Source organism: Centropristis striata, chromosome 5 (assembly GCF_030273125.1).
Source record: "Centropristis striata isolate RG_2023a ecotype Rhode Island chromosome 5, C.striata_1.0, whole genome shotgun sequence".
In the NCBI taxonomy this organism is placed as follows: domain Eukaryota; kingdom Metazoa; phylum Chordata; class Actinopteri; order Perciformes; family Serranidae; genus Centropristis; species Centropristis striata.
In genome coordinates, this window is record NC_081521.1 from 15,925,486 (window position 1) to 15,941,458 (window position 15,973).

Below are 15,973 nucleotides of genomic sequence, written 5' to 3' on the forward strand. Positions count from 1 at the left end.
ACCTTTCATGAAAACCGGTTAGAACTGGATCAGGGTGCATCTATTTTAGTAAGATACATACACAAAAAAGGGAACTTTTGAAAAGACATAAACCACAAGGTGATCAGTATGGGTTGGCTGCAGCGTCACCATCCTAAATTGACCAATCACGATAAAGTCAGACCTCTTGTCGGGGTCCCACAGCCAGAAGAAAACTGTTAATGAGGAACTTGTTGGTTCTGACTGGTGTCCAGCTGCTCATTGATTTGACTAATTTCTTTAATAAATGGTAAACTGTATTCAATCGTTCTGAGTCTTTTGTAAAAACCAAGTCTAGAACAGAAGAACCGGGGCAGAGTGCAGGAGGCTTCAAAAGCCCGACTCTAACATCAGGCTTATATCAAAGACATGTTTTATATGTTTCTCATCTTTTATAAGCATATTTTTTATCATTATTTTGTAAGAATCCTCACAGTTTTCTGCTCTGTTGAAACTCCTCCTCCATGTTCAGCTGTTTTCTTGATGAAGTCAATAAAGAAGTAAATTCCCACAGTTTTATTCCATCAGTGCTGAGTCAGTCTCTTTACTTCTAATCACTCTGAGTTCTGCAGGACGTTGCAGACCTGGAAGTTAACATGGTGCTGGTTTGAGGCTGCATGATTGCGTTACTGCGTTATGATTCACAATATTAGAGGTAATGATTCTTTTCATCTCTTTCCTGTATTTCTTGATTTAAAAACAGGATAAAATGATCCTGGTGTGATCTGTAGAATATGATTTATAGGACACAATACGTCACATTCAGAGCATTATTTTTGACTAATATTGGGCATTCTGGGATTTGTATATTGCACTAGTCCATATTGGAATATCAATAAAAGTTTCATTAATTGTGTAGCCGGCAAAGAGCCATTGACGTTTTCCCACTGGGTTTTTGATGGTTGCAGATAATAAGCAAAAGTTTATGATGCCTTTGTTCAGCAAGATAATCTTCACAAAACATCTTCCAAAAACTTTTTGAAGCGTAAATACAGTCGCCAGGAATAAAAATCTAACATGAATTTAATGTATTTAACAGGATAACACTTTATTTCTAGACACAAATATCAACATTTTAAGACAAGTTTTGGTCACTTTTTATAACTGATGATCCATTCAAGGAAAAGTTGGAAAGTTCAAACTAACAATAATGTCTGTTTCTACAGTTTCTTTCTATGATAAACAGAGGATTTTTGTTGATTTTCTAAAGAAAACAAATGTTTTCAGAGTTTCTTGACCTTTGTTATATGTTCAGTTGAGTTTTTATTTAAATTATCCCAAATGTTTCAAAAAATGTTCAAACCCATAGAAATCAATTAACTTAATTAGGAACACGTCATATCGCCTTCATATCTTTGCGTCTGCTTGAAGTGCAGATTTAAGCCACATTTTTTTTATTATAACCTGGTGGGTTTTTTAAATCTGTTTTAACCAGATTTTAGGAATTTGGTTCATTCTTTGGCAGAATTCATTGTTTTTAACAGGATCTTTTGACAGAAATATCACAACTTTAATCTCGTTTTGGTCCCTTTTTCCAACAGAAATTTTTAGAACCAATGAGCCGTTCAAGGACTGTCGGAAAGCTCAAACTCTGACCATAATGTTGTTTTTTACAGTCTTTTCTACAACAAACGGTGTGTTTTTCTTTTAAGCAAAACATACGCGTCATACAAATGTTCAGATGGCTGAGTGGCATCCTATTCGACTTTCTCTAGTAGGAGGTCGGAAATGTTTGAGTTCTGTATTAGTAGAAACTCAGATTATATAGTAACAACTGAGCTTCTTCATCCACTGAGGAGAGATCTAGTGAAAAAGCCAGTAAGCAAACAGGTGTGTTTACCTGTTTGGAGAATGAGTCGTCCAAGTCTCCCGTGTCGTCGGAGCCCTGCTGACCTGCTGACCCCTGACCCTGCGGCTGGCGCTCATCAAATGAGTACTGGACCCACAAACACACACGAACACACACAAACACACACGAACACACACGTTTATAGTTTTGTTGTTCACTGTGTTTACAGTGAGTGTGTTTACTGTGTGTCTGTGTGTGTGTGCGCGCGTGTGTGTCTGTGTGTGTGTGTGTGCGTGTGTCTGTCTGTGTGTGTCTGTCTGTGTGTGTGTGTGTGCGCGCGTCTGCCTGTGTGTGTGTGTGTACCTGTGTGTGTGTGTTTACTGTGTGTGTGGCGCGTGTGTGTGTCTGTCTGTGTGTGTGTGTGTACCTGTGTGTGTATGAGGGGCATTTTATGCCAGCACACTATACTAAAATGCGTGTACAGCGCCTATGCGATGACATCAAACGTCTAACGTGCGCGTGTAAATTCCATTCACTTTCAATGGACAGACAGGCGTCACCTACGTGACGGCTGCGTGACGGGTGAACTACGGCTCAAATACGTGACATGAAGACCCGCGTGACTGTTAAGTACAATTCTACATAGGCGTACAGACACGCGTATTGCGAGTACACCAGATAACATGGGTGACGGGTGAAAAGTGCCACGAGCGAACGTAGTGGACGCCTGTGTGTGTGTGTAACGCGTGTACGGCTATAACAGTTCAGCTGTTACAGAGTCTCAGCTTCATACGGGATTGTGAAAGCAGAACTTATAGATGAACTCCAAGCCCCAACAGAGCTGTCAGGATATTTCTATCATTTTCAGGCCCGTTTTTATTTTCTTGATGATATTTAATGATAGCAAGGGTGAAAGGGATAATTAAAATAATTTCAGCTACTTAAAAATAGTAATACTAAAGTGCGACGCTCACAGCCAGTTCCCAGTTCGCTCTTGGACATACAGTTCATTACGCATCAGCTGTAATGTACAAATTGAATATTAAGTAGCCATGCGGACCTGTCCAATGAATAAGGATGCTTCTTGAGTAATTTTATGCGCTTGGACATACAGTTCATTAAGCATCAGCCGAGGCGTGTACTTAAATTGCATTTAGGTAGACTGAAACAGCCTAAACTGTGTAATAGGTCTCTCTTGGTAAAACATGGATTGCTTTAATTGTGAAGCGAAGCGGCTGTTAAACTCAAAATTCGCCATCAAAGTTTGATAAAAACATATTTTGTTACAAAAAATGTAAACAAGTATGTAAGAAAGGATATAAATGTATAATTTTGTGTGCCAGCTTGCAAAAGCACACTAACTACTATTCACCGTGTCTATTTTTATTATTCTTCCGTTTCTTCCGTGTTGTTTTTCTGTCGACTACTCCTCCCAGAGTTTTGGTCGCACATACACAAAAAAGGTATCAAATCGACCGGCTCGCCCATGACCAGTGTGCTATGACTTTTATAAGGGTTCCGACAAACGGTTTTCAAATTATTTGGCAAAAACACGTCAAAAAATCCCCCCAATGTAACCCTATGGAGAGTCTAGAGTGGTGATGTCATCAAACAGAGTGTAGAGGGAGAGAAGCAATTGTCAAAAAATAAATTTGAAAACTGCGCTCCAGGCCGCAAATTTCACTCTACAGAAATAATTTATACATAGAAACGTAGGAAAATTTGTCCTCTCACTCACAATCCTCTGGTAAAGCTGTCAGAGTTATAGTTTGGGCGTAAGACGCAGAAATGCAACACCAACACGCACAAACTGCCTCATTGGCTCCCATATTAAAAACGCACGATGATATCTCAAAAAAGGAGTTGTAAGAGTTTTTTTAATTCGCTCTAACAAAGCTTTTTTTTCATTTTTCTTAAAAAAAAAAATATGTAGACGTTGAGGAAGAACTCAGGACGCTCAAAGTGAAGTCGGATCAATGATAGGTATTATGGTTTTGCCAAAAATGCTTTTTGTTCGAGGCCAGAATTTTCAGTTTGTCCACCTCTGTCTGCGGAACTGTGTCCAACAGCAGTTAATTTCAGTTGATTGCTCTGCTCTTATTGGTCGACTCCACCTGGCCACGTGGTTGCTTAGCTACCAAAGCCTCCCCCCCCCCCCCCCTCCTCCAACACAGACATTCTAACTCAGGGGTGTCAAACTCTGGCCCGCGGGCCAAATTTGGCCCGCAGTGTAATTTTATTTGGCCCGCGAGCCAATATCAAATTATTATATTATTATTGTACTATAAAAGCTGACCCGCCGGTATTATACGGCGCATGTACCGCTAATACTAGATTTATTATTGTTATTTTATTTTTAAATGTATTAACCTGTTGAAAAACTTTATTTTGATATTTAAATCAGAAGGATGCAAATAGAAAAGAGGCATACGATTTTTATTTATTTTTTATTTAATAAATTAATGACATTGATGTGTTTTTCATTTGAAATTTGATTTTGCATGTCTGCACTATTTAGTTATATATTGTATGTTTATAAGCGTTGCTGGTTCCATATTTAATGTTAAAGCAAAACATGTTTATATATTAAAAGGTTTATTTGTTCAATGTTGGCCCGCGATTTTATTCAAGTTTTACATTTTGGCCCATTGTGTATTTGAGTTTGACACCCCTGTTCTAACTGATAACTGTCAGTTTACTCTAAGTAAACAGACATGGTGTTTCTTCATAAAACATGAGACCTTATAACTTGACCATACATTGTCCAATCTTCCTCAAACTTGCCAAGCATGATGATGGTACATCACTGACCACTTATACATAACAATGTTTCATAAATTCCCGCCCTTTTTGATTAGCCACGCCCCCTTTCATAACCGTTTCTCCTAGATACTTGTATGAGGTGTCTGTGAACTCAGGACAGAGTCCCTGTTTAACTGCTGATTCAAGCCACGCCCCCTTTGAGGGACCACGCCCCCTTTTACTAACTTGTGAACCGTTTGTCCTACAGACTTGTATGAGGTGTCTGTGAACTCAGGACAGAGTCCCTGTTTGACTGTTGATTTGAGCCACGAGAATGATGGTCCAGAGGCAAGCACACAATCAAAATTTCTTTAGAAATTTTCTAGTTGCATTTGTAACTCGGCCCTTGTGACCACCCTGGAACTCTTCGTTGATGGGTGGTCGTTATATTTGCGGCTCGCACCGCGTCATGCTTTATTTCTCACAACGGCTGGCGGCTCAACCTTAAACAGTACAAGTAAACACTGGCGTGAGACAACAGAAAGATTAAAGGCCGGTGTTGTGTCCTTACTGGTTTCCACACTAACTGGTTGCTGTAGGATATGATCTGCGCATGTTCTGTTACGCATGAGCTGTCCGTGGTACTGAAACAACAATCGCCATTAATGTGAGGATTCTGTCTGATGTTGTGCTGTTCCTTAACACCTTATCTACTGATTGGGTTCATCTGTAGTCGGCACTTTGTGCAATAAAATGATTTATTGTGCCGTGCGATAGAGCCGATACGCATGTTTTGTCTTTAGGGCTACTGTTGTATTGTGTACAGCCTTTATAGAGCTCTGTTGGGAGAGCTTGTGTACGGAAGCGCATTGCATTCACTGGATTAAAAAAAAAATAGACACCTTTTCTCGTAATTACGAGATCCTGATATCATAATTACGAGATCCTCGTAAGATAAAGAAAAAGGAAACGTCTTCTCGGTTTGAGATACTGGGAAATACTGATGGTATTAATATTAGTATGTCAACACTGCGTGACAAAAAAAAGTCCTGTATTAATAAATACTTATTATCAAGCATAAAAAAGAGGGAAAAAGTATCATCATGCACTAGTATAGGCTACTGTTTTCTGAACCATGCACGGTTCACATTTATTAACATAATTATTATTATTGATTATTAATCATAATCATAACTAATGCCGGCGGGTGAGCCTGATGTTTGGGAAGGTTATGTTATGTTATACAGCTCATGTTATACAGAGCGCCGGGCAGAAGTTGACCGGGCGGAGCCCGGTCACGGGTGCTGCTGATCGCTTCTGAAGTAAGCTACTTTCATGTTGTTTATCTCATCACCATGGCAACGCAGTAGCTGCATCATAATAAATCCCTGGAATATGGGGGAAGCTTGCTCGCGATCGCAGCTCCTTTGATGAGAACGCGCACAGAGCACAAAGCTCAGAACCGGACAATGCTCGGCTGATGCTTAATGAACTGTATGTCCAAGCGCATAAAATTACTCAAGAAGCATCCTTATTCATTGGACAGGTCCGCATGGCTACTTAATATTCAATTTGTACATTACAGCTGATGCGTAATGAACTGTATGTAAGAGCGAACTGGGAACTGGGAACTGGCTGTGAGCGTCGCACTTTAGTATTACTATTTTTAAGTAGCTGAAATTATTTTAATTATCCCTTTCACCCTTGCTATCATTAAATATCATCAAGAAAATAAAAACGGGCCTGAAAATGATAGAAATATCCTGACAGCTCTGTGGGGGCTTGGAGTTCATCTATAAGTTCTGCTTTCACAATCCCGTATGAAGCTGAGACTCTGTAACAGCTGAACTGTTATAGGCGTACACGCGTTACACACACACACAGGCGTCCACTACGTTCGCTCGTGGCACTTTTCACCCGTCACCCATGTTATCTGGTGTACTCGCAATACGCGTGTCTGTAAGCACGCCTATTAATCAGACTTTATGCTGGCACAGGCGACGTGTTTTAGGCGTTTAAGTATAGTGTGCTGGCATAAAATACCCCTGATAGTGTGTGTGTACCTGTGTGTGTGTGTGTGTGTGTGTGTACCTGCATCCTCATGTTGGACAGGATGATGCGTCGTGTCATTCTGCTCTCTGATGCTGAGCTGCGAAGCCTCTCAAAATTCTTGTTCATGCGGTACTGCCTGAACGCCGTCTGGATCGTCCTCGCCGCCCGCCGCGACACGAACTGTCCCCCGTACTTCCTCTCCAGCATCTCCACCTATCAGGAAGCAGCGGCACACACAGGAGCCAATCAGGGAGCAGAGAGAGGACAGAGAGACTTTTATTTTGGATAAGATTTATAATCAAAAATATGTATAATATAATAGCATGTAATGAATAAATAGAAGTATATATTAAAATATGTTTTATGCATTTTTATAGCTTTTTTATGCATCTTGTACTCAATTAAGGCTGAGTGCATTTAACAAAAACACATTTTTTATATATAATTTTTTAAATATTATTTTGTAGTCTGAGTTTATTTGAGGTTTTTTCAAATGTGGACATTTTTTTAAATTAATTTAATTTCAACTTGGTCTCACAGAAATCCGTGAAATAGCCACGGATTTTCTTAACTCAAAATCCGTGGAATAGCCACGGAATCACTCAAATTTCTGTGAAATTGACACGGATTTCGCTACAATGCAAGTTAATGACAGTCATATCCCAACCTCACGTGACTTTCAAGGTTCCGGCGGTCGGAACGAAAAACATGGCGGACAGTTATCTCATTTTTAGTGAAAAAATCAATATTTTGACTTTGTTTCTGCATAAAAATGGATTTTGATTACTTTCTAGCGAGAAATATATGTTTTATTTTCTAAATATTCACTCAGTGAATGTACATAATCACTTTGTGGCGAAGATCTCGCCAGAAAAAGACGATCCGCTGTGTTTTATTTTGAAATCTGTTTTATTTTGTAATCTACCGCGATCCTACCGGATGTGGTCCGATCCTCCCGGATGTGCTGTGCGATCTCATTGAATCGCACTTCACTGTAAATGGTCCGGACTCTGCTCTCCTGTTTTAGTTAAAATATCTTCATTAAACAAACATTGTTGTCTTTTTTTTAGCATAGATAATATACATACAGTGTAATTATTTATTAGACAATGTGTGATATTTGATATATTGGGTAGAAATAGGTTTTCACAACCCTAATACGGAAGAACTACAAAACGAGAGGTCTGGGGAGTTGTAGTTTTTTTTAATAAAACAGGGTTTCCCCTAAAATTGGAAGTTGGAAATACTTAATTAGTGGCTTTCCAGGGTTTGAGGGGATGTCAATCACATTTTTGGCATCAGAATTTAAATATTGTCTTGTTCAATGGGGGATTTGTTATTTTTTCAGCATATCCTAAAGCCCCCCCACTCCCACCCCTTAGTGACTATGCTCACATTATAGTCCATGTCAACACCTTTCTATAACAGTAGGTCTCATGTCTGTAACCCTTTTTGTCTCTTAGTTATAATCATTTAAATATGCCCCAGGGTTAAGGTTCAAAGGTCAATATCTCAAAGCAAGAATATTATAGAACCTTCAAATTGATATATGTTACTCTCCAGGCCATGACCTTTCCGGTGATGTATTTGGCTTAGCTCGATGACAAAGTTTTATTTTTTCACATCTCGCACTCAGAGCACTCAAAGGGCTGTGGGAATCTAAGTCTGTTAGGGCAGATTTCCAAGGTTCGAAAAAAATAGCCCCGAGCACTACTGTTATACTGTGGATTTCTTCTTATTCCTCTTCCGGACGCAATTTCGTCCCGCTACTAGTCAAATCAGGACAAATTATATATCAAAACGTGCGGTTTGATCGGGATCGGTGTGCTATTACTTTTCTCTACGGAATACGAATTTTTCGCTACGTAAGTTGCGAAAAACTGCCCAAAATTTTGCATTGAAATGAATGGGACGGCCGAAGGAAAATGAGCAAAAAAGAACATTAATTGAAGATTTTCAGACGTCTACTTCTCCGGCATAATTTCACCTAGAGACTCCATTTAAACTTTAAACAGTAGACACAAGTCTTGTGTATTGGTGTATTAATTTGCGTTTCGATAGGTCATATAGTTTTTTATCAATCCCTGTTCAATAACCATGATCATTTTTGGAGAAATTCTGAGATTATAATGGGTGTGTATTGCACGGAATGTTTGTGTCACAGTGTGTGATGTCATCGCTCAGAGTGTAGAGGGAGAGGTAAAACTGTCAAAAAATAAATTTGAAAACTGCGCTCCAGGCCGCAAATTCCACTCTACAGAAATAATTTATACATAGAAATGTAGGAAAATGTGTCTTCTCACTCACAATCCTCTGGTAAAGCTGTCAGAGTTATAGTTTGGGCGTACGACGCAAAGATGCGCCACCAAAACCACCAACAGCCTCATTGGGTCCCATATTAAAAACGCAGGAAGATTTCGGAAAAAGGAAAAAGTTTTTTTAGATCGCTCTAACAAAGCTATTTTTTCATTTTTCTTAAAAAAAAAACATATGTAGAGGTTCAGGAAGAACTCAGGACGCTCAAAGTGAAGTCGGATCAATGATAGGTATTATGGTTTTGCCAAAAATGCTTTCTGTTCGAGGCCAGAAATTTCACTCTGCCCACCTCTGGCTGCTTTCACTGTGCCAGAAGATTCCACAGCTGTTAATTCCGTTGATTGCTCTGCTCTGATTGGTCGACCCCAACGCTTTGATGCTTTGATGTGATTACAGTTACAGATACACGCACGCACACACACACACACTGGTCATTTAATGTAATAACAGTTAAAGATACACGCACGCACACACACACTGGTCATTTAATGTAATAACAGTTAAAGATGCACGCACGCACACACACACTGGTCATTTAATGTAATATCAGTTAAAGATACACGCACGCACACACACACTGGTCATTTAATGTAATAACAGTTAAAGATACACGCACGCACACACACACTGGTCATTTAATGTAATAACAGTTAAAGATACACACACGCACACACACACTGGTCATTTAATGTAATAACAGTTAAAGATGCACGCACGCACACACACACTGGTCATTTAATGTAATATCAGTTAAAGATACACGCACGCACACACACACTGGTCATTTAATGTAATAACAGTTAAAGATACACGCACGCACACACACACTGGTCATTTAATGTAATAACAGTTAAAGATACACGCACGCACACACACACTGGTCATTTAATATAATAACAGTTAAAGATATACGCACGCACACACACACTGGTCATTTAATGTAATAACAGTTAAAGATACATGCTCGCACGCACACACACACACACACACACACACACACACACACACATATGCGCGCGTAAGCGCGCACACTCCTCCAGATACAAATGTTTCACACACACACATTTTGAGGTTAAAGGTCATAGGTTGCTGTATAAATAATTACTTGAAGAGGAATGCTTGTTGTAGGTGTGCTCCTTGAATATTATATAGTATCATAACATTACTAGTATTAATTGTTTGAAATCTCTAAAGAATCTCATCATAGTGTACACACACCGGCAGTGGCCCTTTCAAAATTTCCCCAGAGGAAATTTTCTAGTTTATATCTATAATCTCCCCAGATCCTATGGAGGACTGAAGCTGCTAGAATGAGAAATAATTAAATACATAAATGAAATTAATAAATGATTAATAAACCATTAAGGTAGATATGTATGTTGATTGAAAAATGTGACATAAATATAAACAACTTTTTACTTTTGCTTCTTTATTAATTGATCTTTGCATTGATTCCCTTTTTATTAACTTTATATATTTTTATTAATGAATACAGCTTTATACTTTATAATTTTCCCTTTCATTAATACAACTTTTACATTTATTTTAATTTATATTCCCATTTATTTCTGTATGCTTTTTTTTACATGAATCTATTTATTCTATTTATTTTGAATTTCCTTTTAAATTAATATACATTTCAAAATGTATCTATTTATTTAAATTTTTTTAACTCCCTAATTTATATCTAAAGATTCTATGGAGGATATAAATAAATCAATGAGTTCAAGAATAAATAACGTGATCAAATAATTAATATACCATTAACGTCTATAAACTGATAAAATGTGACATAAATTAATATTTCTGTTTTACTTTTTCCTTATTTATTTACCTTTATATTAATACCCCTTTTTATTTACTTACCTGTACAATTTCCCTTTTATTTATATACATTTTTAATACTTTTACTTATTTATTTTATATACTTTTTTAACATTTATATATTAATCTTAATAAATAAAGGGGTATTTAAACAGGTTATTTCCAAGATTGCATTCAGGCCGAGAGGTTCTGCCTGTTTTGGTCAGTGCGAGGTTTCGTTCTTCTTATCTTGTGTTTCTGCAGCAAACACAAACAGCATCCAGACAGAAAAACACAAACGGGGAAACAAACAAGGTGAAACTGTGTTGCAGAGCTTCGATGCTGCTAAACAGGACAGAGAGAGATCTCCTGACACGCTGGGAACCAACCCACGGCTGTGTGTGTGTGTGTGTGTGTGTGTGTGTGTGTACCAGGCGGCAACCTCCAGGTCTGAGCAGGGAGGCAAACCAGGAAGTGCCATAAGCTGCATTCTACCGAAATTCCAGCAGAGGGCACTAAGTTTGGCTGCAAAAACATATGTCCATTCATTTCAATGCAAAATGTGAAAATTTCTCACTTGATTTATTACCTCAGAATTTTTTTTTAGGACAACACTATGGTCTCAATCACTAGTAAAACATCTATTTCAAGACAATTTGATGTTAATAGTTCAAATATTGTCCCCATTTAGAAGAAAACAGAAGATAAAGAATCTTATGATTTGGGCCGTGGCTACCTTTCATTGACAGGTCATTAACAAGGCGAGCTGTCATCAGGAGAGAAGCAGAACAATGCGTATCCACAGCAACGTGTCAATAAAGTTATAATAACGTTACATAGACTTAAAAAAAAGGACGTTTACCGGTTTGTTCTCATAACTTTGACCCTTTCACTGTATTTTCACTTAAATGACAGTTTTTTTGAACGTTTTGTTCATTAAAAATGTCTTGTTCAGCGTTTGGTTGGACTAACAGAAACTCCAAGGAGTCGCTGTTCAGTTTTCTGAGGTAAGTAACATACATGTTGTTTTTGCTTTTTTTGCCAAAACTAACATCCAGTTAATGCTCCAGTTAATGCTAACATGAATCAGTCAGGTTGAGGTGTAGACAGGCTGTAGTCAGTGATCAGATCCCTCTCGCTCCTCCACAGTCCAAATATGGTCTGCTCCCCGTATCGGAAACAAGATGGTGATGCAAGATGGCAACGAGTGTAACGATGAACTCAATGCTTCCAAGGGGCCACAAACCAATGGGTGACATCACGGTCACTATGTCTATTATTTAAACACAGTCTATGGTGTGTACTGATCACATGTTTTTCTCTGTATTTTTTCTGTATATTTTCAGACATTATATATATATATATATCAGGTATCGTCTATTTTCAGAGAGAGTGATAGAAACACATCATTAGTTGCTCTGTGTGTATTCCTCAGTGTGTGTGTGTGTGTGTGTCACTCAGAGTGAACCAGAGTGGATTCCTTCCTGTGGAGCGTACCTTCTTGTCCTGGAGGTCTGTAGAGAGCTCATAGCTGTCAGAGAGAGCCTTGCAGCGTTTGCTCTCCTCCTCCTCTTGCTTGCGGAGCGCCAGGCTGGCCGGCTGGTGTCGGCTGCGCTGAGCCCACGCGAGGCTCGCCGGGCTGGGGGGAGAGATGGGAGAGCTACCCTGCAGCAGGAGGGGGAAGGAGGAGGGGGGAAGAGGGTGTTGTGAGAAAATATTATAAAACAATGTATGCATTTAATCCAATAGTTTGTGATTAATAAGGCAAGAAGCAGCAATGATCATTCTTGACTTGTGTTGAGCTAAATGAGTGTGTGTCATACTGAGAGCTGTGTCCTGAGATACAGTGAACAATCACTCTGATGACCAGATTGAAGACAAAAGTATGTCAGAGTAAAGTCAGATAAAATCTTGATATGTGTTGAAAAACTTGTAAAAGGATGTTTTTGAAGGTTATAATAATTAAAAGTGTGATTATTCTGAAAGAAAAATGAACCCAACTCTCATCCGGTATTAGTAACAACACACAGGAAGTCTTGCCCATATAAGGTAACAAAGAAGGTAAAAATGCTGACACCAGCAGAAATTTCAGTCCTCCACAGATGAAAACAAGCAAAATGAACCCAGCCATCGCCTGATAGCCTCACCCCACTCTAGCAAAGAAAACACAGTAGTATGATCACCTACTCGGTGTTAACCATATCTTATGTTTACAAGGATACATATTAGTGAGAGGGGGGCCTGGGAGAGCCCACCAATGAAAGAACGAGAAAAAGGAAGATTGTATGACATATAAACTGATGTTTTGACGCTATTTATTCAGTCTCCTGTGGTTGCAACCAGGGAACTCGCTGAGTTTTGATCTCTTGACGTTTGCAAGAATAAAACTCTGCTGCATGAACCTCTGAACCAATCTCCTGCTACTGTTTTGATTCTGTAATTTTTGAGTCTTAGAGTTTGGGGAAGATTTTGGTGTATATGTTATTGGCAAGTTTGGAGGCTCGCTGCTCATCTAATCTGACCTTGGGGCTGTGAGCTGTCTTAATTTGCCACTACAAGGGGGAGGCAGCTCATTAATAATTTCAGATTTTTAAAGTGTATTTATCCTGGAGAGGCTGGCTGTCTGCTGAGTGTTTCCTCTGCGTCCCTGGTAGAGGAAGAATTAAGTAAAACACAACTTTAGCTCCCTGAACTCTGGATCTCGCTCTGGCTACATGTTCTTAATGACTCTCTGCTCTGTCGGGAGCTTCAGGGTTCACATTGGACTCCTGCTGAAGTTTGTGTGTTTCTGTGCCGCTGACCTCCAAAACAACCTCCAAACCAGACGCACAGCCTGGCCCGCCGCCGAGCAGCGAGCAGGCAGCCTGACAGACCAACCACATCCTAAAGTACCAAAACCACACTGAGAAGGAAAAGGCCTGCTTTAAAACTTTCTGAAGCAAAAGTACAAAAGTATCAGGGTTACATTCTCTTCTCTGTGTCTTCATGTTTCACTGAAATATATAAAATCTCCATAAATCTAAGATTAATAATAATCTATAAATCCTGCAACTCTATGGAATCAGCACAGTTAGAACAACTCAAAAATGTCTTTGTGCAGAATAACAGTTAGAATGACAGAAATCAGAAATAAAGTTTAATTTCTCTGATAAATAATTTTTTTGAAATTGTAATAAAACAGAATTTATATATAAACACTTTTCCAAGTGCCCAAAAGTGTCCTGAATGTTGTAAAAAAAACTGTTTATCTCCACATATTATACATATTTAAGTATTGTCGTGTTTCCAGGCTCCTGCCTCCTCTCCTCTCTGCTCTGTGTAAACAGCCTCTCCTGTGTGTGTGTGTGTGTGTGTATGTCAGTACCTGTGTGTGTGTGTGGGAGGCTCCCAGGGGCCCGCTAGAGGAGTTGGAGCTGTAGGGGTCACAGGGGCTGGTCAGGGAGCTGTTGCTGTAGCGGTGGAAGGGAGGCGGGTGGCCGAAGGACGAGTCAGAAAAAGTGAGAGCCTCCGGACACTGAGGGTCGCCCTCCACACTTAGAGAGAGAGAGAGATAGAGAGAGAGAGGGTTATTAATCTGCAGGATCAATTACATGTTTATTTCCTGTAATTCTTCTCCTGAAACAGACACAGAAGCAGATCAGGCTGGAGGAGGAGAGCAGACTGATTTCAGAGGAAAAATCATCAATAACTGATATGACGGAATGAAAATAAACCTTTGTTATGCGGATTGTGCAGCGATTTTTTTCACCACTCTGCTGATGTCCCCAGAGACTTTACTTTCATTAACATAAAATAATATTTAACATTATTATACCTCATACAAACAGTTTATTACACTGTCAGCCATTCCATAAATGATTATTAAGAAAATAAAGAATAAATAGGAATAAAATACAACTCATTACTGTTAAAAAAAGAATAAAACAATGAATAGCATTTCTGAATCAAGCCAAGCAACATTTTCTGCGTTATATATTGTGTAAAAATGTTTTCATATCAGCATATATCAGACGGCAGATACACTGATACTGACAGACCTTAGATCGGTTGATCATATCTGTCAGCTGATATATCTGTGGGTGTATGTGATGGTGCAATTTACAAAAATTGACAACAAACAAACAACAAAACACTCAGGAGGAAGAAGGGAAAGAGGATAAGAAACTAGTAAGAAATTAATAAAGGAAGATATGATAACAGACAAGCTGATTTAGTGCAGGAGCAGAAAAGGGGAATAATAATAAAGTGACAGGATACAGAAAGAGAAGGTGGAGCTGACTGACAGGCGACAGAAACATCTGTTCACCTGTCACTGAGGACAATGGCTGTCCACAATCACAGCAGATCAAAAATAACCCATGAGATATCAGAAGAACTCAACAAGGCCACTACATTAGGTACACCTGTTTAAGTGACATAACCGAGATATCTAGTGAGCCAATCACAACACAGCAGCTCAGGTAGACATGAAGACGAGCTGCTGAAGGTCACAGAGCATCAGAACGGAAGAAAGAAGATTTAAGAGACTCTGAATGATGAACTGCTGATCTAACAACATCTGGAGTTACAGAGAAAATATCCAGAGAGCCTCGATGAGGACAGAGGACAGAGGGGACAGAGACTGGTCCAACAGGAACTCAAAGATCCAACGCAGGTCTGCAGGAGATGTCTCTGAACCACAACACCAACAGCAGAGACACAACACGTCCAACAGCAAGAGACACAACATGTCCAACAGCAGGAGACACAACACGTCCAACGTGTCAAACAGCAGGAGACACAACACGTTCAACAACAGGAGACAGAACACATCCAACAGCAGGAGAAACAACACGTCCAACAGCTGGAGACACAACACGTCCAACTGCAGGAGACACAACACGTCCAACAGCAGGAGACACAACACTCCCAAGAGCAGGAGACACAACACATCCACCAGCAGGAGACACAACACGTCCAACAGCAGGAGACACAACACCAGTCCCAGTCTTCCTCTCTGTACCCGTGTTTAGTCCGGAACTGGGTCTTTGATTCGAGACATCTGTCATTGCCGACGAGTGAACACTGGCGCAACTAGCTGCCGCTGCTCGCCAAAAGGAGGCTCTTCACCTCCACCCGGACATCATCTTCCAGCCCCAATAAAGTCCATCTGGTTCAGTTCCCGACGCCGGACTCGTCGCCCTCCACACTCCACCAGCTGGGCTGTCGACCACAGCGTGTTAGCCCGCCATCACCACCAACTGTGACAGCTCT

General features: G+C 39.7%; 1 protein-coding gene across 1 annotated transcript in view; it reads right to left on the reverse strand.

The window, feature by feature from the left end:
• The window catches only part of LOC131971226 (IQ motif and SEC7 domain-containing protein 1-like), a 228,436-nt gene that overhangs the window by 36,512 nt on the left and 175,951 nt on the right, over positions 1 to 15,973 (reverse strand). The window contains 4 exon segments of the mRNA XM_059332556.1: positions 1,859 to 1,954; positions 6,641 to 6,814; positions 12,218 to 12,385; positions 14,085 to 14,253. Of these exon segments, the coding sequence (XP_059188539.1) occupies positions 1,859 to 1,954; positions 6,641 to 6,814; positions 12,218 to 12,385; positions 14,085 to 14,253 (607 nt within the window).